The 20,419-nt window shown below is 53.0% G+C and overlaps 1 protein-coding gene across 4 annotated transcripts in view; it reads left to right on the forward strand.

Annotated features, from left to right (window-relative positions):
* ABR (ABR activator of RhoGEF and GTPase) overlaps window positions 1-20,419 on the forward strand; it is a 172,874-nt gene that overhangs the window by 80,975 nt on the left and 71,480 nt on the right. Inside the window, exon 1 of one of the 4 annotated variants that reach the window (XM_010958226.3) lies at window positions 12,095-12,705. The exons of the other annotated variants lie outside the window; for them this stretch is intronic. Within the exon in view, the coding sequence (XP_010956528.1) occupies window positions 12,571-12,705 (135 nt within the window). The 5' untranslated portion in view covers window positions 12,095-12,570. Of the gene's footprint in view, window positions 1-12,094; window positions 12,706-20,419 lie in introns of those variants that run through there. 4 annotated transcript variants of the gene reach the window in all.

Raw genomic sequence — 20,419 nt, forward strand, 5'->3', positions numbered from 1 at the left:
GGGGGCTTGGAGTGCTTGGCCCTGCTTGGTAGGGGGCTTGTCCAAGTGTGTTTTGTGTAAGGGGCTCCGCTTTCTTCCCTCTAATATCCCCAAGAAGCAGTCACTGAGATGCTGTGAGATACTTGTTTCCCTCCTGCAGGGCCCAGCAACCCCCACTTCAGTCCGGCACTGCCTGGACTCTACCGTTTCTTGAGAACCCCCTGCTTCCTTCCCTCCCAGCCTCCTTGGCCACCCTCCACCCGTGCGCACAGCTCTCACCCCCTCTTCACACACCGGGGTGGCTGTTATAGCCTTTGGCAACAAGGGCCTTGGCAACAGCTTCCCACTTGGGGGAAGCCACATTGTTGCCACGGCAACAGAGGCCTAGGCAGAGCTTATCAGCTGCCACGCAGTGCAAGTCTGGGAGGGGTTGGTGGGGGGCAGGTGGAAGGTGGAGGTGATGGACAAGGGTGTTGGTTGGGTTCAGGCCCCCAACAGTCGGCATCCTGGGGTGTTATCCTGTCATCCTAAGGAAGGGGGGCAGATGAGACAGCCACCTTGGACACGTAAGGGCAGGACTTTTGCTACTGATGGAGGAGAGGGTACTCTGGAACCTGAACTGAGGCCACTCAGGGGAAGCAAGGTGAAAACTCTTGCATCCTGTCTCACCCTTAGGTCTCTGACCACAATAGGGCTTAGAGCCACCCACCCCTGGAGACTCAGCTAACCCCACTGTGAGCCAGTGCAGAAAGATTTGCTGCAGGACTCGGTACAGTACCAGGAATGCCAGCAGAGAATTGAGACCCTGTGGCCAAATTAGAGCCCCTTGCTGAAGAGAAAAGCCATTTCCTTTCCCCTTCCCTGCCTTCTTCCTTGCTTCTTGTCCCATCTCCTTCCTTCGTCACATGGCCACCTTGTTGGAGTACGAGCCATTGACTTTTAGATTCCCTGGTGAAAGGTACTTCAGGTGATTTCTCTAGTGAAACAGGTCAAGGCATAATGGGGAGATGCCCCACCCAGAGCTCTGAGGCTTCGGGGCAGGGACTTTCTTCACTACATGGCTGCTCATTTTGATTGGTGACTCACAAGGGAATCACTTGGTTTAAGGACTTTGAAATCTAGAGATGCTGCAATGACAACTGACCAAAGTACTTCGGAACGCCAGGGTTAATTTTTACATCACTGGCTAGAAGTGATACAAGCTAGGGATGGGGAGCATTAATCCAGTTTGAGGATCCTAGCCAAGATTCCAGCCCAGTGCACCTCCTGCCTGCTAACCTTCCTTCCAGAGTTGCAATTCAGCCCTTTCCTCTGTGTCACTGGCCCCATCTAGTGGACTCCTCAAGTATTGCTGTTGACATTGGGGTGCTGGAGAGAGTTGACACACCTCTAACTGAACACTTGGGGGCTGTTTCAGTGTGAAAAAAAAAAAAAAAAGAAAGAAAAGAAAAGGAAAAGAAAGCCAAGTTTTGTGCTACTTGGCTCTGCTTATATGACCAGGCAGGTGCCCTCCCTGCCAGGCTTCCTGTTAAGGCTTTGGGAACCAAGAGGACTTTTGGACCAAATCAGATGATTGTTCTAGATATTCAAATATCTGGCCTCTGGGCAACTGGGAATTCCACACCCAAATATGCAGCCAACTTGTTCCTGGAAGCCCAAGGCTTGGTCTTTGTGTTAGACAGAATTCTCCAGAGAAACAGAACCAATAGGATGCAGGGCAGGGGTGGGATTGATTTATTATGAGGAGTTGTTTCCCATCATCATGGAGGTTGAGGAGCCCTGAGACCTGCAGTCAGCCAGCTGGAGGCCTGGGAGAACTGATGGTCTAGTTCCAGTCTGCGTCTGAAGGCCTAAGACCAGCAGAGCCAGTGGTGTGAGTCCCGGTCTGAAAGCCAGGAGGCTCGAGACCCAAGAAGGGCTGATGTTTCAGTCTGAATCTGAAGGCTGAAAAAGACCCACGTCCCAGCTCAGCAGTCAGGCAGGAGGAGTTCCCTCTCTCCTGCCTTTTTGTTCTCTTCAGCTCTTCAGCTGATTAGTTGAGGCCCACCTACATTAGGGAGGGCATCTGCTTTACTCAGTCCACTGATTCCAGTGTTAATCTCATGCAGAAACACCCTCACAGACACACCCAGAATAACATTTAGCCCAATGTTTGGGCACCTGTGGCTCCGTCCAGTTGACACATAAAACTCACCCTCACAGTCCCAGAGAATGAAGGGAACATGAGCTTTGGATAGAGGAACATGTACTACTCCAGCTGTGGGACTTTGGACGACTGTCATAACCCCTTGGAGTCTCAGCTTCCTCATTTCTAAATAGGGTTAATCACCAGAAAAATGTTGAGAGGACGGACCAGGATAACTCAGCTTTTAGAGGGTGGGGGAGCCAAGAGTACAGCGAGGACTGGATCTCATGAATATTTGCTAGACAGTGACCGCACCTGCTTTTGCAGCCTCCTTTCTGCAGTTGGATCCGTCCTCCCAGGTGTGGTAGCACAGATGAAACCAGGTCTCTGGTGTTGGCAGGATGCACACTCCTCACTCCCCAGCACACCCCTCCAGCCTCACTCTGCTGCTCTTGCCTTAGGTGTGCCCCAGTGTGCATCCCACCAAAGTGTCAGACCCCCACTGTCCCAAACCCCCGCTGAGCACGGCTCCCACTGGTGGCTCGGTTCCACAGGGAGGGCCTGGTTTCACCCCGAGGAAAGGGCGGGGCTCCCTGTCTCTGCTGACAGGTAGGGCACCCGTTCCCCTGCCAGGGCCGTGGTCTTAAAGAAAAGCGTGCTCCTCGCAAACCTTGGACTCCTCTGTCTCCCCTCTTGGGAGGTGCAGTAAAAAGGGGCCACAAGGCAGTCTTTTTTTTTTTTTAACATTTTTTATTGATTTATAATCATTTTACAATGTTGTGTCAAATTCCAGTGTTCAGCACAATTTCTCAGTTATTCATGGACATATACCCACTCATTGTCACATTTTTTTCTCTGTGAGTTATCATAACATTTTGTGTATATTTCCCTGTGCTATACAGTGTAGTCTATTCTACAATTTTGAAATCCCAGTCTATCCCTTCCCACCCTCCACCCCCCACAAGGCAGTCTTAATGCTACCACTTTTTGTCTGTGTGACCTGAGGGATGTCTCTCACCCTCTCTGAGCCCCAGTTTGCTTATCTGTAAAGTGAGGATACTGAGAATGCCCTCCCTCCTGACCTCACACAGCTGTCGTGAGGCTTCCACGCGATGGTGTCAGGCAGAGCACTTTGTACATCAAGTCTGTACGCGTTAGTGGGGACTGTTCAGTATCACACTCATTCTGTACTCCTGTGACACCCAGAGGCGGGTCAAAGAGTATAAACAAAAGACTGAATTGAGAGGTTCAGACTCTAGCTGGCAGGAGAATACAAAGATAAGGTGGGGGAGAGTTGAAATGATCATCATTGTCGTCCTTCTCATCTTCCTCCCTTGTCTCCGCCCTCCCCTCAAGCCACTTAGCCTCCACTGAACCTCTTACATGGGCTTTCTCATTTAAGGCCCACCCCAACCCCATGAGCTAGGTACAGTGATCGTCATTTTACAGTTGAGGAAACTAAGACTCAGAGAGGTGACATAATTTGCTCAAGACCAGCCAGAGATGTACTTAAACTCTGGTCTTCTTGATCCTGGAGTCTGTGGTGCTGCCAGGCCCACTCAGACACCACCTCCCCTGTGAAGCTTTTCCAGCCCATCACTGAACCCTTCGCTGTTTGGGGAGGGTGCACAGTTACTTGTGGAGCACATCTGCCCTGCAAGATCGGGAGCCCTGGTCCCTGATCATCTCCGTGGCCTCCATCAGCAGGCACCTAGGGGGTGTTCACCAGATGTTTGTGGAATTGAACCAAGTAGCACTGGGATGGCCAGGGAGCCAGAAGGGAGCACAGATGAATCTCAGGGGACGAAGCTGGGATGAATTGCTGCTCCGCCTTCCTTCCTCCATCCCTTCTGAAGGTTTGGGGTTTGGAATTTGAGGCTGCAGGACAAGGAGGTTGCTTCTAGGTGGAAGAAGAACCCACTTGGGGAGGGAGCATCTGAGATGACATCCCAGTCTGCTCCCTTTGGTTGGTGTTCAAGGCCTGGATTGGGTGGATTAGTGGCTGCCCCTGGTCTGTATGCCTCTCAGGAGTTTCCAGCTGCAGGTAAAAGCAGAGATATCTCTCTTCAAGATGCCAACCTCCTGTCTCAGCAGCCTTGCTCCTCATTGCTCTCTGTCTGGATCTTTGGTCCTGGCTGCAAAGAGCAGGAGCCTGCCTGGCTCCTCCTCTGGGCCAGGTGCTATACTCGGAGCCCACGGGCTTCATTGCCACCTATCCCTCTGACCAGTTGTGGGAAGCCCATTTTGTAGATGAAGAAACTAAGGCTCAGAGGGTTCCTTGGCTTGTCTGAGTCGAGGAGGACATAAATAGGAAGTAGGGAGACACAGTGCCCATGTTGTGACCCTCAGCCCCTCCACAGTTAGTCCTCCCTGGCCTCTATGGCCACACCCGCTTTTGCACCTGGCTGGGATCTGGTCTTCCTTGATTAACCATGCCTGACTGACCTGGAGCATTCCAGTAGTGCCCACAGCCTGTCTGGTTCTCCCCTTGTGTGCTGGGGTCGTGGTTCGTTAATGCGTTTCACATCTGCCAGTAGGGCTACTTCCAAAGTAACATGTATTCGGCGAAGGCTTGCTGATCTCCTGCAAGTCCCAGGCACAGTGGGTGGGAGGGTGAACCCAGCCAGACCCATTCTCTGCCCTTGAGGCTCTGCAGCCTTTGAGAGTAGGGCAGGGAGGCCTACTGACAGGAATAATCGCACTAACAGTTGTGAAAATGCCCCTGAGAATGCCTTCACTTTGAGACGTTTGGCCACACAGATAGCCACCAGGGGGCGGAGGCTGCCTGGCCTCTGGGCTCTGGGCTCTGCCAGCGTGCAGAAGGGCAGAGAGCACCCCATCAGCAGGCCAGCTCTTACCCCAACTGTTTTCCATCATTGTCACCTAGTTACTCCACTAGTGAGCACTGGCGCTTTCTTTCCCACAATTATGCTCTGATGATACCTTTGTGAACCTTACACTTGCAAAGTTATGGACTGGTTGCTTCTATCTGGAGGGCCACACAGACTGCCTCATCCTCCTGCCTGTGTGGCAGAAAGAAGAAAAGAAAGACTTTCATAGCACTTACTAAACGCTGGGCACTGGCATAGCACTTTATAAATACTAACTCATTTAGTCCTCACCACAACCTTGGGGGCAGGCACGGTGACTGCCCCATTTTACAGATGTGGAAACTAAGGTGCAAAGAGGTGACATAACCTGCCTGAGGCCCCACAGCTGGTGAGCAGTGGATGCTCGTCTCCGCTGCTCTCTGCCACCTCTCCAGAACAAAGCCCTCGTGCCCCTGTCTTACCTCATTCTGGCTCTGTGACTTGGGACCACTTGTAGTATCTTGGTCCCCTCAGCTGTAAATGAGGATAAATACCTTCTATCTGGGATGGCTGCTGCGAAGACCAGGTGACATAGCAACTATGAAAATGTCCAGACTGCACTGCAAGAAGGGCCAGGTCCCAAGGTGACAGGTGACTTCGCATCTCTCTTGGGATATGACCCCGGTTCTCTAATGTGCTCTAATTGACCTCCAACCTTCCCATCCCTACTCTTGTCCTGGCAGAGGTGGCTCAGCTCCCAGTGGCATTCTGGCCAGGAGAGACCCCTCTGGAGGGTGTCACTATGGATGACCAGTTTCCATAGGAACCATCCATCCAACCTGAACCCCTTTATTTATCTTCTTGGGAGACCCTTTGCCTTGCCCTGTAAGCCTCCTCGAGTCATTTCTACTCACAAGTATTTTCTGAGCACCAACTTTTTACAAGATCTTATTCTGGGTGCTGCAAGGAATTAGCATGAACAGGGGTTGCCCCTCATCCTGCTACACACACACACACACACACACAATCCCTGAATTTCAAGGCCATCTATGCAACAGCCTTGAGAGATGTGCAGCATCCCACGATAGGCGTTGGGGTGGGGAGGGAGCCATGTGACCTCGGGTTGGGGAATCAAGGAGGGTAGCACGTAGGAGGCAGCCTCAGAGAGTAGGTAGTTTTCTGCTCAGGCACTGGTCAGGAAGGACATTCTCGATGAAGGGGGCTGTGTAAGTTCCAGAATTTGGGAAGACCTCTGGAGGTGTGGGAAAAGGAGAATGGGCTGATGTCGCCGGGACAGTGGGTTCATTGGGAGAGGTGGGAGATGAGGCTGGGGAGGTGAGCCTAGGGCTCCCCACACGCCACCGCCACTGCCAAAGAGGAGACTGGCTGGTGCCTATGGAGGGCTGGACACGTGCCAGCACTGCCCCACGTGTACTGGTCCTCCCTGCAAACCTAGAGCTGGTGCTAGAATGATCCCCATTTTACAGACGAGGAAACAGGCCTGGAGAGTTTGAATGACTTGCCCAGGGTCACACAGCTGGCAGGAGGCAGAGCAAGGATTCAAATCCAGAATCTAGCAGAGTTTTTTTGGCTTTATTTTTATTTGTTTTGCTATATAAACAGGATCATGTACTGGCTTATACCTTTTGCTTCATGGATTTGGATTCTACAAAGGGTTTTTGAAATGACTTCTGCTGCAACAGAGAAAGGGAAGGCAGGGCACGGTTAGCAAGAAGGTGATGGATCTGATTCCATCTGCGGCTGCAGCTGACTCCACCTGCCCCTGGCAGTATCCCCTTGAGGTCAGTTCTCATTGGCCCAGGGTTTATTTGCTGAGCTCCAGAAAATCTGGAGGTGGAGCTTGAGCTTCTGCCAAGAAATTGGTAGGGTGAGGGATAGGCAGAAAGGAGGGAGGGGGGCTTCAAGTCAGGACAAGGCCTGGAGGTGAGAATGTGCCTGGTCTTTTCAGGGGACAGCAAACAGCAGATGTTGTTGTCAACAGTGTGATCAGTTGAGTCATCAGCAAAGGCCCCACTGCCCTTGTTTGGGCTGACTTGGTGGCTTCCTGCTGGGCACCGAGTGAGCAATGTTCTAGAAAGAGTAATCTGATGTCAGCGGGAGGGATGCATCGAAGAACTATTGTCATCGCCCCTCCCTGTAAAATTCTTTAATGCTTTCCGTTTGTTCATAGAGTGAAATCCCACCCTCAGCAATGCTGTCAAAGCCATGCCTGACCTGAGCGCTTGACCCCTGCCTACCTCTGCGTCCTCCTTACCAACACCACCGCCACCCCCCCAAACTAGAATGTGAGCTTCACCATGGAGCTCTGTCAGTTTTGCAACTAAATATTTGCTCACTGCAAACTCTAGTGCCTAGAACTGGGCCTGGCACATAGCAGATGCCCAGTAAGTACTGGTTGAATGAATGAACACTTGCCACCCAGACTAAACTCATTTCATTATGCTTCACAGTGTCCTGTCTGCCCCTGAGCCCCCACCCCGCCACATGGCTAACTCCTGTTTGTTTCCAGGTAGGAGTTTTAATGTCACCTCCTCCAGAGAACCTCCTGTGACTTGTCTCCTTTGCTGTTCAGATGTGTCTGTCTTGTGCCCCTAGAGCTCACTCTATTTTCCCAATCATAGCACTTACTACACTTCTTTTTTTAACTTCTTTATTTTTTCCTGATTACATCACTGAAAATTCTAACTTTGCAGAAATGTATAATATGGTAAGTGAAAGTCTCCTTAAGTCTCTTCCCACAAAGAGAACTTCTGTTAAGAGTTGGTTGTTTATTCCTCCTCACTTTCCCATGTGAGATATTACATATATATTCTTTTAATGTATACTATGTACATGGTTTTTAAAAAATGGGATCATACTGTTGATACTGTTATGCAATTTGCTCTGGTTATTTTACTTAATAAGTCTTGGACATCTTGCACATCAGTAACCACAGACCTACCTCATTCTTCTTCCTGACTGTATGCAGTGTTTCTTTTTACCAATGTCCCATCATTCACTCAGCCTATCTCCTCCTCATAGACACTTGATCTCTTTCTAGTCTTTCACCGGTATAACCATCATTGCAGTGAACATCTTTGTACATAGATTTTTGAGCCCTTGTAGAAACATTTTTGCAGAAATATCCCTCAAAGTGGAGGTGCTAAGTCAGAGGGTGTGAATATTTTAAATCACAATAGGTATTTCTATGTTACCCTTTCTGGAAGAGTTCTTCCTCAGCCCCACAGTTCTGAGGCTGCGCCCTTCCCCTGGCCCTGCCTTGGTTCACCGTGGTCAGTCTGTGCCTGAGACCGTCAGCTCCACAGAGCTTGTGGCTGCGTTCTGGATGCTAGCAGAGTGCCTGGTGCCCAGTAGGCAATGAATCAGTACATGTGGATTGAGTGGGTGAGGGAATGAGGGGATAGAGAATGAGTGTAGAGAAGGCTGTTCGGTTTGGGGCGAGTAAACTCTCGGTGGCTTTGAGAGGGTCTGACATCTCGGGCCGTGCCCCTTGCTCTCAGGGGAGTTCAGGCCCCTCACCCTCCACAGAGTGGTTCCAGCCCACTTCCCCAAGTTCATTGCCTGCCCCTTTTCTCTTCTGTCCTCCAGCTGTGCTCCTGGGGATCCTTACAAAACATTTTCCTCCTCTTGCCTGGAAACCCTTCCCCTTCTCAAGATGCTGCTCAGAAGCCACTCTCCTGTGAAGCTTTTTGTCTCCGGCAGGGTTAGTGCGCAGTGCACCCACCGTGTTGATCAGTGAGAACGCTGCCTCATTTGTTTCTATGTCCCCCTCCTGCTGTAGGTTGAGAGCATTCTAATGGCAAGGGCTGTGTCTCCCAGCTTTGTGTATTTGTAGTGCCAGGCCTACTCTGGGTATGAACAAGCAAGATCAGGAGTCGGAGTGGAACATTATCGTGGTTGTGTAGTGTGAGGTGCTGCACACCTTGGTTGGGGTGGTGGCTTCGGAAAAGGAAAAGAAGGAAGAACCAAAGGGACTTGGTAAAAGGGATGTGGGGACTGAGGGAAGAGAGAGTCACACAAGATGGTGGCCCTGCCAACAGAAGTGGAGAAGCCAGAAGGGGAAGCTGGTTTTGGGAGGGGGGAGGGGGATTTGGTCTGGATACGCGGAGGTGAATGGCTGCCGATGGGGACTTCCAAATGAGGAAAACCAGCGCAGATGTCACACTGGGGGCTGAGCAAGAGGCTGGACCTGTAGGTGGTGACGGGCTGCCATCGGCCTAGCAGCAAGAAGGGATCAGTTCTCCAAGGGTAGAGAGCAGAGGGCTGAGGCCTGGGTCCAAATGGGTGACTCCACACTTACAGGAGGCAGGAGGAAGAAGGGCCGGCCAGAACCAGAGTGGTCACACGCAGCATCACCACGGAAGCTAAGGGATCTGAGAAGGTCCAGACTGCAGACGCCCAGGAGTAGAGAGAGGCTTCTGACTTTAGCATAAGGCAGTTTAGGGGCCTTTGGAGCAGGCTGCTTCTCTGGAGAGGAGGATCAGGATCCATGCTGAAGCAGGCGGAGTGTAGAGGATGCAGGGAGGAAGCTCAGGTCCAGGGCTGGCTCAGGGCATCGGTAGGGAAAAGGGAGGGAACACCACTGGGACTTGTGAGTCACTTCCCTCCTGGGGCAGGACTGAGGGCCTCTGAGTGGAGTCTGTGTGCCCAGCAGAGACTGAAGGGCATTCTGGTTATGCACTGGGATTTCCAGCCATCAGGGGTTGGGTGGAGTGGAGATGCCTTGGATGTTGAGGGAGCAGCTTCTAAGAGGTTTCAGGGTTTGGAGAGGTGGGTGTCAATCCTGCCAGGCTGGGTAGGGGCATAGGGAATGGAGATGGGGGTACTCTAGGAGACTTCAGAGGGCCCCTCGTGTTTCCTTGGGTAGGGGAAGGAATTTGGGGGGGCAGGGCTTGGGCTTTTAGGCCCTTCTCCTATGCTGCCTGTCTGACCAGTGGGGGCAGCCCATGCCCTGCACTTGGAGCCTGTGGGGTGGGAGCCAGAGACTGGCACAGAGCCCTGGGTTGGCACACTTGTGCCCTGGGGAATGCCAGGCCTGGTTGTTCCCAAGTCCTGGGAACAGCCCCGCCCACCCAAACCAAATGAGGAATTGTGGCTGAGAGGGTCCTTCAAATGTGTTCCAGCTATTTATAACCTAGCCAGACAGCGAAAGGGAGAAACCAGGAACTGTGGAACCTTGTCAGCCCTGTGGTCTCAGAAAACCTACCCCAAGACTCTTGGTCTGTATTTCAGCTTTGGTGACAGGGAGGAGCCTGTTACTGGTGAGGACAGGTTTTCGGCTCTAATAGACTGACAGGAGCCCCACCTAGAGCTCAAAACTCCCTCAGACTTTTTTTGGGAGTTGGGATAAGAAACCACGTCCATTCCTCTCCTTTTCCCTCCTCATTCCTCGTCAACCTTCCACCTGGCTTGAAGGCTCAGCCAAGGGCCCTGTTCTCAGTTGAGATGCCCAGTGGGGAATAGAGGTGATGACCTCAAGTGGGCCCAGGAGGGTGCACAGTTGACCCTTCTTTGGAACGCATTCTTTGGACTGGGGCCACACAGTTCCTGTCTGACTGGGGACATGCCATGTGCATAAGGAGGCCAGTGGTAGACACACGAGGCATTGATGGACACTTTGGACACTGTAGCATTAAGAACCACACTGGCTAGTCCTGGCCACTGTGTACTGTGGGCTCAAAGCATCAGGAAGACTTCAGGAGAATCCTTGGCTGGAGAGATGGGGGGCTGGTGGGAAATTGGGGGGTTGGTGTGAGAGGGCTGGAGCTTCAGGACTCAATACTCAGAATCCTGAGTTTTCTCCTGATCTATCTGGTTGGTGGCACCTATTATACAGGTTTACAAAGATAAGTAGTGGATTGGCCATGTGTGAATCTGAGTTTGATTCCAAGATGCCAAGTCCAGTAAGGAAATGGGACAGGAGGGATATCTGAGGAACCCCCCACCTGCCTCCCTTCTCCACAAAACTCCCAACCTTTCCTCAAATAAACAGCCAGCTGCAAGAAGGCAGCAGCCTTGTCTGTGGGCCTAATTCAGCGCACAGACGTGTCTCATTTAGACTGTACCATGTTTTGGTCTTTAAATGTAATTTATCTGCCGTCATTTTTAAATTGAGAGATATCACCTAAGAAGCCTGATTCCAGCTTCTTTTGAACAATCCAAGATGGGGCAACCTTGAGCCAGCATTGCCCCTGGCAGCCAGCAGCTGGAGTGAGTGGCAGTTTCTTCAGTTCGCCCAGTCCCTCTGTGGCTCACTCCACTAATTAATCTCACCTGTACTATCTTGGGTGCTGGAGTTTGCAACCTTTGCCCTAGGTGTTATGTTGTGAAAGAGCTTTCCTGGGTGCTGCCCTTAAACTCCTCCCCCATGAGAGTAGGCGGATATACATCTCCCGATGGGGCTAGGCGACCAGAATGTGCACGTCATCCTCTGGATGAATTTAACGCCTGTAACCTGTGGAAGAAGCCAAGAGAAGCAGGCTAGGGGGTGGGCAGGGCTGCGCATGCTCCGGGTCTTGGGTTAAGTGTCCCCTCCCATGTAGGGTGCAGGGCCCAGGCCCCTCTTGAGGGAGAAGAGCCCCAAGGCGGTAGTATTGCAAATCTCAGCAGCATCTGTGAGTAGGAGGTGTGGCACCTCCGGCTGCCCCAGGCGTCCTTGCTGCAGACCCTGGCTGGCACTTAAAGCGTCTGTCGTGGAGAGGCAGGTCAGGCCTCCTTTGCACAAAGCCTTGTTCCGCCACCCACGGTGGGGATGGAAAGTCTGGTTTCTCACCAGGCCTTAAGGTGTCAGAGCCAGAGGCGGAAATGAGAAGGGGCTTGTCGGCATCCCAAGGTGACACCGAGCGTGGCCCCGCGGCCCGCGAGGCAGTGCGGGCAGCTGCTCCGGCGCCCCTCCCCCGCCAGCCCGCCGGGCCGGTGAGGGGCTGTAAATAAAGCCTGTCTCTGGGAAGCGGCCCTCCCCCTGCGCCCGGCCGGGCTGCGGCCTCCTCGCCCCTCCTCCGCGCTCCCGAAGCCTCCGCCAGCCGGCTGGCCCGGTGACCGCAGAGAGGGAACGGCTCCACCTCACCCGTCGAGTCGTGCATTTCCTGTGTTTTAAGAGCATACGCGAACCTCCGCGTCCAGGAGGGCGGGATCTGTGGGGCCGGCGGCGGCGGCGGCGGCGGCGGCGGGGCGCCCGGGCCGGGCTGGGAGCGGCGGCGGCGGCGGCGAGGAGCGGGGCCCCGCCTGCCCTGAGAGCCGGCGCGCACGGCGGGAAGGGCCGCGGCGGCCGGCAGGGGCGCGCGGGCTCCGGGTGACAGCCCTGGGATCGCAGCGGCCGCGGAGCTCCGGGCGAGAGGCGGCCGGGGCCGGCGGGGCCGCCCAGACGCCCGGCTTCCCCTTTCTCCGGGAAGGCCGGGAGCCCGCGGCGGCGGGAGAATGTTCATAATGGAGCCTTTCATCGGCAGCCGATGGCCGGGAGCCAGGACGGACTCCGGGGAGGCCCGCGTGCTGGTTTAGGCCTGCCCTGCACGCTCTTCCCCTCCCCGCCTGCCCGCCTCGCTCCTGGGCGCCAGCGGCCACGGCGGCTGCTGCTGCTGCTGCTGCTGTCGCTGCTCGGACCCTGCTTCCTGTTTGCCCTCCGCGGCTCCGGCTGCCATGGAAGAGGAAGAGGAGGCGATAGGCCTTTTGGACAAGGTCCTGGAGGATGAAGATGTGTTTCTGCTGGAGGAGTGCGAGCTGGGAACCCCGACCAGCCCCGGCTCAGGGTCCCCCTTCCTGGTGGCTGTGAAGGTGGGAATGTGACACTCCCTGGATGCTTGTCGGGGGAGGGGGCAGGGCTTGCAGCTCTGCCGAAGCTGTGTGCTGTGCGGCAGAAATGGTTGATTTGTGCATAAACCTTGTGGCTGAGTGGAAGCACCTCTGATTTGAGAGGGGCTGGCGCCTGCCTGCCAGCCAGAGGATGCGCGGGGCTGTGCTCTCGGCAGGGCAGCTGTTCCTGGGGGAGAGGTGCAGTGCCCGCCTCCTCCCCTGCGGACCAGTTGTCCTCAGGGGGAGTGGCTGCTGGCTTTCCCCAGGCCAGCTGTGCTGGGGGCTTTCTCTGGCAGTGACATGAGTCACCTGGCGGGCATGTCAGTAGTGTGAGCCTGCTGCCCCAGAGGCTGCTGACTTGAAACCAGGAGGCCATAATTCCTTGTTTCCATGGCAACAGTAGGCACTTGTGAAGTTAAGGCCAAGGGGTGAATCTGGGCTGGGGCAAGAGAACATTTGGAGGGATCAAGAGCCAAAGGTTCCTGAGCTTCCCTGAAGGAAAAGAATTGGCTCAGTTGAAGAACAGCTGGCTTGAGGGCAGGAGCCAGGTGGATAGGCACTTTTACCAAGGTGGGCACAGGCAGGAAGCATCTGCTGGACCCCAGCCTACCGACTCTGGGGCTGTGGGCATTCTCGGCAGCAGTGCCCCTGACTTGTCAGAGAAGTTGCCTTGAAGTTAGAGCAGGAGGCGGGGTGGTTGCCTCCATCCCCTTCCCTTCTCTTTGCCTCCGCCCCCAGGGCCAGGCTCCCCCTTGAGACCAGCCAGCACTGCCTGAGGCATGGCATGGCACACCACCCCCGGTCTTCCTTTCTTCCACCTGGGCCCGCTTCTAAGAACTCTGCCCCAGTGTTTTGCTCACCTCCTCTGTTCTAAGGCTAGAAGGGAGGGCCCTTGAGAACGCAAGGCAGGGAGTTCAGACTGCAAGCCAGGCTGCCTAACAGAGAGCGTCCATCGGAGGCCCCGGGCCTGTCCGCCCAGGCAGCGCTGCACCCAGAGGGTGTGGTGCACGGAGCATAGCTCCATGGGCAGGAGGCTGTCACTGAGCTTCTCTGGGCCTCTTTGTCCCTCTGGTAAGATAGGGATCACAGTCCTGCCCCACCCATGCTACAGTGTGGTTCAGAGGAGGAGCTAATGGAGGTAAAAATAGACTGCAGACCCACAGTAGATGGCTGATGTGTGGAAGGGGTGGAGCAGTAGCTGTAGGCTTGGGTGCAGAGCAGAGAGGAGCTGTACTGGGAGGCTGGCAGTAGCTAGCGCCCCACCCCTGGTTTTCTGATCTGGTACTAGCTCGGTCACACAGGGGTAAGTCACATCTCACGTTGGGCCCTTAAGGCCTTGCACTTAGGGTCTGACCAGCCATCCTACCAGGAACAGGATGAGGAAGAGTCTGGTTGGGAACTAAGAGCACCTGCTGGGAGCTTAGTAGTGTGTGGAATGGGACCTACGTGGGTGTCTAATGAATCTTCCCTGAGAAACCCTCCAGTGCACAGACGGGGTCCTGCTCACATGCTGCCTCATGGGTCCTTCCTCTGGACCCTGGCTTACTTCAGGCTAGCCCATATTTCATTCTGTTTGGAACTCTAGATATCTGCCTCCTTGAGTGCGTCCTGTTCTCCTCAGGGGCAGAGCCCGCTTGTATTCATTGTGAACACTGCACAGCACTTGGTGTGTGTGGCTGGTGTCCAGTGGGTTTGTGGACCGAGTGAGACTCGATGGGCCCCACAAAGGGCATCCCACATTCCCGGCCTTGGGGAACATCTCAGAGGTGTTCTAAGGAGGAAGCACATGGATGCCAGGTGTCCTGGGCACACATCACACCTAAAAACGCTGTTGCTCTCAGATCCCTGGGAGCGCCTGGATGGAGTTTCCCCTCTACCTTGCTGCCTCGGTGTTCCTAGTCCTGTCTCCAAGCTTGGAGGGAGGGGTCCCTCTGGAGTGTGGAGGAATACCAGGCCCCCCTGTCTCAGCTTGAACACCTTTAGGATACCCTCCTCCTCTACCAGGCTTGGCCATCAGGGAGAAGGCAAATAGAAAGTTTGTTGATTCATTCAACAAACACTGTCAGATTGTGTTCTATTCAGATCAGGCTGCCTGGTGCTGGAGAGAAGACAAGATGAACAAGGCTTGGTCTTTTCTCACAACGAATTCACCGTTCAGGACGAGGGGCTATATGTATATAGGAATATAGCGAGAAGGTAGACAGGGCCGCGAGAATGGTTCTGATAAAAGGGTACCACATTCAGAGGAGAGACCACCTCTAGTTGAGTCAGGGCCGGACTGGGTGCCTGTGTGTGCACATGTGTATGTGCATCACACACGTGAAGTCAGGGCTCACTTCTGGAGGGGGCGCTCCTGTCCTGGGCTGCGAACAGTCTTGGCACACGCCTGTGTGGGAGACTTCTTGGCAGCTGGTAGGCGTCCCAGGCAGTTCTCTCTTCGCTGTTACTTTGCTTCAGGAGTACTTACCTTAGAAGGTAGTTGTGTTCCTGAGCTTGTGTCCAAATGCCGATCCTATAAATCAGTCCTGTTTTCAGTGTCATTTCCGAGATGCTTCATCTTCCTGGGAGACAGATGTGAAGAGGGCAGTGGTTTTCTCCAGAGCTGGAGCGGGAGCTTTCTGTGTCTTTCAACCCACACTTCCCTCTCAGGAGTTAATGATCCATAAACTCATAATAATGCGAATACAGATAGCAGCATTGCCTCCTCTCTGTAAAGTGCTGTATTGTCCCCCAAATCTTTCATTCGGTTCTATTTAAAGGTACCTAGGGCTGATAGGGGCCTTGCTATATAAAAGCTGCTATTTAAAGGAACTCATTTGTCAGGAGTTTAAAAAAGCCTTTTGTAATGCCGGTTAACACTATAGGTTAATTCTGTGCTAGTTTTTAATAGATTATTTGAACCGCCTGTGTTTGTTGCACCTGTACAGGTCTCTGGTCCCTCCATGTGCAATGACGGCCATGCCAGTGTCCCCGACTTGGGTGTTCCCCAGAGTGTGGGCCACGTATGTGATGATATGAGAGATCATTTTAGGTGGCACCTGGATACATATTTTGTATTTTAATAGGTATATATTTTAAGGTGGATTAGAAAAAATATGACTTGCATATCTTTTCTATGATTTCAGACGTAATGCTTGGAATAAGGCTGGGCTTTTAAGAAATCACTTGTTGTGGAGAACAATGTTAAGTACCTAATAGTGCCGGTGGTACGTGAGAATGACAGAATTGCAGAGGTGTGGGATGTGAACAACTGAGCTTTGGAAACACTGCTCGGCCCCGTGGGGCCTGCCTACAGCTTCAGACAGCAGGGAGCTCGGAATGATGAGACCTCCCCTTCAGGAGAGTGGGGCAACCTCCACCCCCAGCAGTTGCCCCATCCTCTCTATATTCTGCCGAGGAATTAGCTGAAGGAGACCTCCCCAGTGCCTAGCACTGGGGAGAGGAGAGAATGTCTGGGTTCCCTGCATCGTCTCAATTCAGGGAGAGACCAGCTGTCTTGAGGCTAATACTTGGTGTGAACATACCCTCTAGATCTAGAGCAGTGGCATCTGCTCTGAGCACATCCCCCTAGGTGCTCCTTGCAAACTGATGTGGCCCGTGGGCTGAATTCTGCTGTCTGCAGAGCTGCTTGGCTTAAGGCTCCGAATCGCAGGCAGCCCTGCCTGTTCAGTGCCTGCCGTTGTCGTGGAGGAGATCAAGGCTCCTGCAGACAGTGTGTCTCGACTTGGCCTGGAGCCAGGCCTCTGGAGGCTTTATTTAGCCTCCACCAGAGACCAGTCTGGAGTGGCTAAACCTTACTTGCAGATACTGTCCTTGCCAAAGTGACTTGACCTCTTGGATTTGGGGCCTCAAGCTGTCAGACGTTCAGCCTAGCAGATTGTGTAAAAACTGCTGGGGATGAACAAGCCCACCATGGCTGCTGTGTTTCGTAAGCTCTGCTTGGGGAGGAAGTAGGAACGGTGTCACTGAGAAGGCAGTTTCCCTGTGCTGCAGGACTGGCAAGCAGCTGGGTAGGCTGTGGGGGCCTGGACTCTGGAGAACTACCCCCGGGGATCCTGGGTGCCTGGGCCTCTCTGAAGGGCTCTTTGAGGGTAGAGGCTGTCTCTCTCACTTGTATTCCCAGTGCCGGGCACATTGCAGGGAATGAATGAATGAATGAATGAATGAATAGCGAGCCCTGGTGTTTTATGAGATAAGGATAGCTCCATCAGGATGGAAGAAGCAATTGTGAATTTCCAGGTAATTCCAAATCAGGAACATGTGGGGTCTGAGGAAAGCAAAGAAGGAAGAGATTTTGGGTGGTAACTGTGAACAGGCTAGCTGATGGTAAAATGCACAGAATTTAATTTCACAGCCTTTCACATCACTTCCACCCCATGCCAGCCAAAACATCAGTGAACATGGCCCAAAATGGGGATTCTTGGTGGTGAATACTTGCTGCCTTTTTGGGAAGCTCTTTCAAAATTCAGCTCTGAGGTTGGAGTCTCTCGAGGAGAGGGTCCTGCTGAAATGGGCTGTCACAAGGGTCTGTGCTTGTGCCAGGGTGGATGAAGGCTTGGCAGGGGCTGGGAATCACTAGGTTGTCACCCTGGTCCTAGTCCAAGCAGCTCTAGCTAAGCTCACATTGTGCCCCTGAGTGACTTCCTTGAGAGGGTGTTTGTCAGTGCCTCAGGCAAATCCCTGGTTGTCAGGGAACAGGAGGGGAGTGGGGTGCAGAAGGGGGGCCTTCTCCATTTGTCAGGCTGGGGAAGCAGCAAGGGCTGGGGCTGCGGACCCTGATCCAAGCTCTGGTCTTTTTCCTCAGAGGGGGTGCTCCTTGCCTGCGATGCCCACAGCTCTAGGCAGCTGGCAGTTTCTACTCTCTGTGCCTCAGAGGGATAATGATAACACCTTCCGGATTGTGGGATTCCAGTGAGTTAATCCATGGAAAGCGGTTAGAACAGTGCCTGGTACTTGGGAAGCCATCAATAAATAACTATTGTCTTTCCCTAAAGCTTGGTGTTCATACTGGTCTCCTAATGCTGCTGAAACAAAGTACCACACACTTAGTGGCTTAAAACAACACAAACTTATTCTCTTACACACAAGTCTACAGGGGTCAGAAGGGCTGCATTCCTTCTGGAAGTTCTAGGGAAGAGAGCCCATTGCCTTGCCTTTACCAACTTCTAGGGAATGCTCCCTGCGTTCTTTGGCTCATGGCCGCATCTTCTGTCTTCAAATCTCACACTCAATCTCTCCCCATTCCCCTCCCCATCTCCTTCTGCGAGCGCATGGCCTCTTCTCTGACTCTGACCCTCTTGCCTCCCTCTCCTAAGGACCCTTGTGGTTACATAGGGTCCACCTGGATAATCCAGGATAATCTCCATCTAAAAACCTTTAGTTACATCTGTAAAGTCCCTTGTGCCATGTAAAGTGACATATTCACAAGTTTGGTGGATTAGGAGGAGGACATCTTTGGCAGGACACTGTTCTTCTATCACAGGATCGGATAACATTTCAGAGACTCTGGGAGTAGCAGCCTCCAGCACAAGTCTGTTAACTAGGTTGCTGATGGAAGGCCAAGGGTTAAATCCCTCCTCAGGGAAAGGGTAGGAAAGCCTATGAAAACACGCTGGGGGAAAGCAGCTCTCCTCCGGACTTAGGAGAACTCTGATGGCTTCAGACACTCTCCCAACCGATGCTAAGGGTGTGCATTTGAGGCCCAGAGAGGAAGCTGTTTGAGATTCCAGGTAAGCATCCAAAGCTTGTAAAAGGAACACAAGAGTGAGGAAATAATCATGTTACTGAACCAAACTTGGGTCTGCTTGCCGGCGTGCAGTGAAGCCAGTCTACTGACACCGGGTTGTGATGAAGGGAAGTGCAGCATTTACTGCAGGGCGCCAAGCAAGGAGTCCAGGGAAGCCAGTGCTTTAAAGACCTGGAGGTATTTAAAGATAGGGTAAGGGAGGGGTGTCGTGGGGTGCGTGATCAGCTCGTGGACATTATTCTGATTGGATGGTGGTGAGGTCATCAGGAGTCATCATCAACCTTCTGGTTCCAACCAGTCTGGGGTCTGGGTGCTTGAGGGCAGCATACAGTTAACTTCTTCCACCTGGTGGGGGTTTCCAGTGTCTGCAAAACAGCTCAAAGGACAAGGCTCAGAATATTATCTCTAGCCCTTGAGGAGGAACTAAAGGTCTTTGACTTTGTTTAATGACTAAACTCTTATTATGTCGTTGTCTTGCTTGACTATTTTCCTTTCTTTCTGTGTTTTCTCCCTTCTCTTATGAAATGTACTCTTTGGAACTTGAGGAGAGTAAAGTTTTTCTACAGACAAGAGGCAGGTGGAGGACATGGGGGGAAGGGGGTCTGTTCTGGAAAGGCCCCACAGGGGTCCTACTCAGTTACAGTCAGAGCAGTGGACGAGCACAGAATTTGATGTTCGAGGACCTGGGGTGGAATCCCAGCTCTGCCACTTTGTGACCCTGGGCTAGGCTCCTCCCTATTAAGTCTTATTTTTTGTTTCCATTTGTATAATGGAAAATTATAGTAACCCCGCCATGAAGTATTTGAGAGGGGGGTGAGGCTAAATGAGAGAGTGGAAAGGGCTTACAAGGCTTAATAAATGTCAGGTGCCCACAGGTTAGAGCGTCACGTGGTGCTGGGCTTCAGGGCATCCAGAGGAGTGCGAGGCAGGTGCTTCAAAGGCAGGCGGTAACGAGAGAGTGTGCGTTGGGTGGGTCGCATGGGAGAGGGAGTGCTGCAGACACAGAGCTGACCCCCGGGCCAGAGGCTTCAGCGGCGCCTCCAGGAGACAGGGTGCAGGGGGCAGATTTAGAGGAGAGAAGAGCCCAGGTGGGAGAAGGCATTTTAGGCAGCAGGGATGGCGAGAACCAAAGTTCAGAAACTGGAACACTCCTGGCATGTTGGGAAGACAGAGATCTGACGGCTGCTGGGGAGATTGGATGGGTGGGGAGAGGCATAAGGAGTCCTGGAAGGTGTTTAAGTAAAGGGTAAGCTGGCCCCCATCACGGTGTACTGTCATATGTTTATGTTTACTTGTTTTGGGTTTGTTTTTTTTTTTTAAACGTCTTTCCCCCAGGTTATAAGCCACATGAGAGTAAGGGGCTACTGTATGCTTGTTTCTCTTGGTACCTACTGGGTTTGGTGGCCATTTGAATAAATAAATGAGCAAATAGCCTACTTGAATCCTGCAATAATCGCAGGTTGCAGCAGTAAGTCTTTGACAAGCAACAGGTGTAGGGTGGCCTTCTGGGAAGATTGATCTGGCTCTGGGGAGTCGAGCAGAGACAGGAGAGAGTGGCAGAGGTCAGTTAGGCACAGTGGGATGCTGTGGCCTGGACCACAGCAGAGGAGTGGGTGGAGCAGAGGAGAGAGTCCTTTAAGAGATTAGCAAGAATGCTCTGAAGGGCTTGGGACTGAATGTGGCAGAGGAGACGGAGAGAGTAGGACGAGGAGGCCAGGAATGACTTGGGGGTCTTAGGTGACAAGAAGAAGTACACGTTTTTTTCACTCAGGAAAAGTTTCCAAGCACTTCCTCTGTGCTGGGCACTGTGCTAATTGGTGAGCATTTGAGGTTAAGTGGGGCATGATCGCCATAGAGGAGATGGAATTCTGGAGTCGGGAGGAGGCCTGTGGGGGTCTGTGCCGTAAACAGTGAGGCAGTCAGGAAATGCTGGGGTCAGGGTGTAGGGGG

The sequence above is a fragment of the Camelus bactrianus genome, chromosome 16 (assembly GCF_048773025.1).
Source record: "Camelus bactrianus isolate YW-2024 breed Bactrian camel chromosome 16, ASM4877302v1, whole genome shotgun sequence".
NCBI classification, from domain to species: Eukaryota; Metazoa; Chordata; class Mammalia; order Artiodactyla; family Camelidae; genus Camelus; species Camelus bactrianus.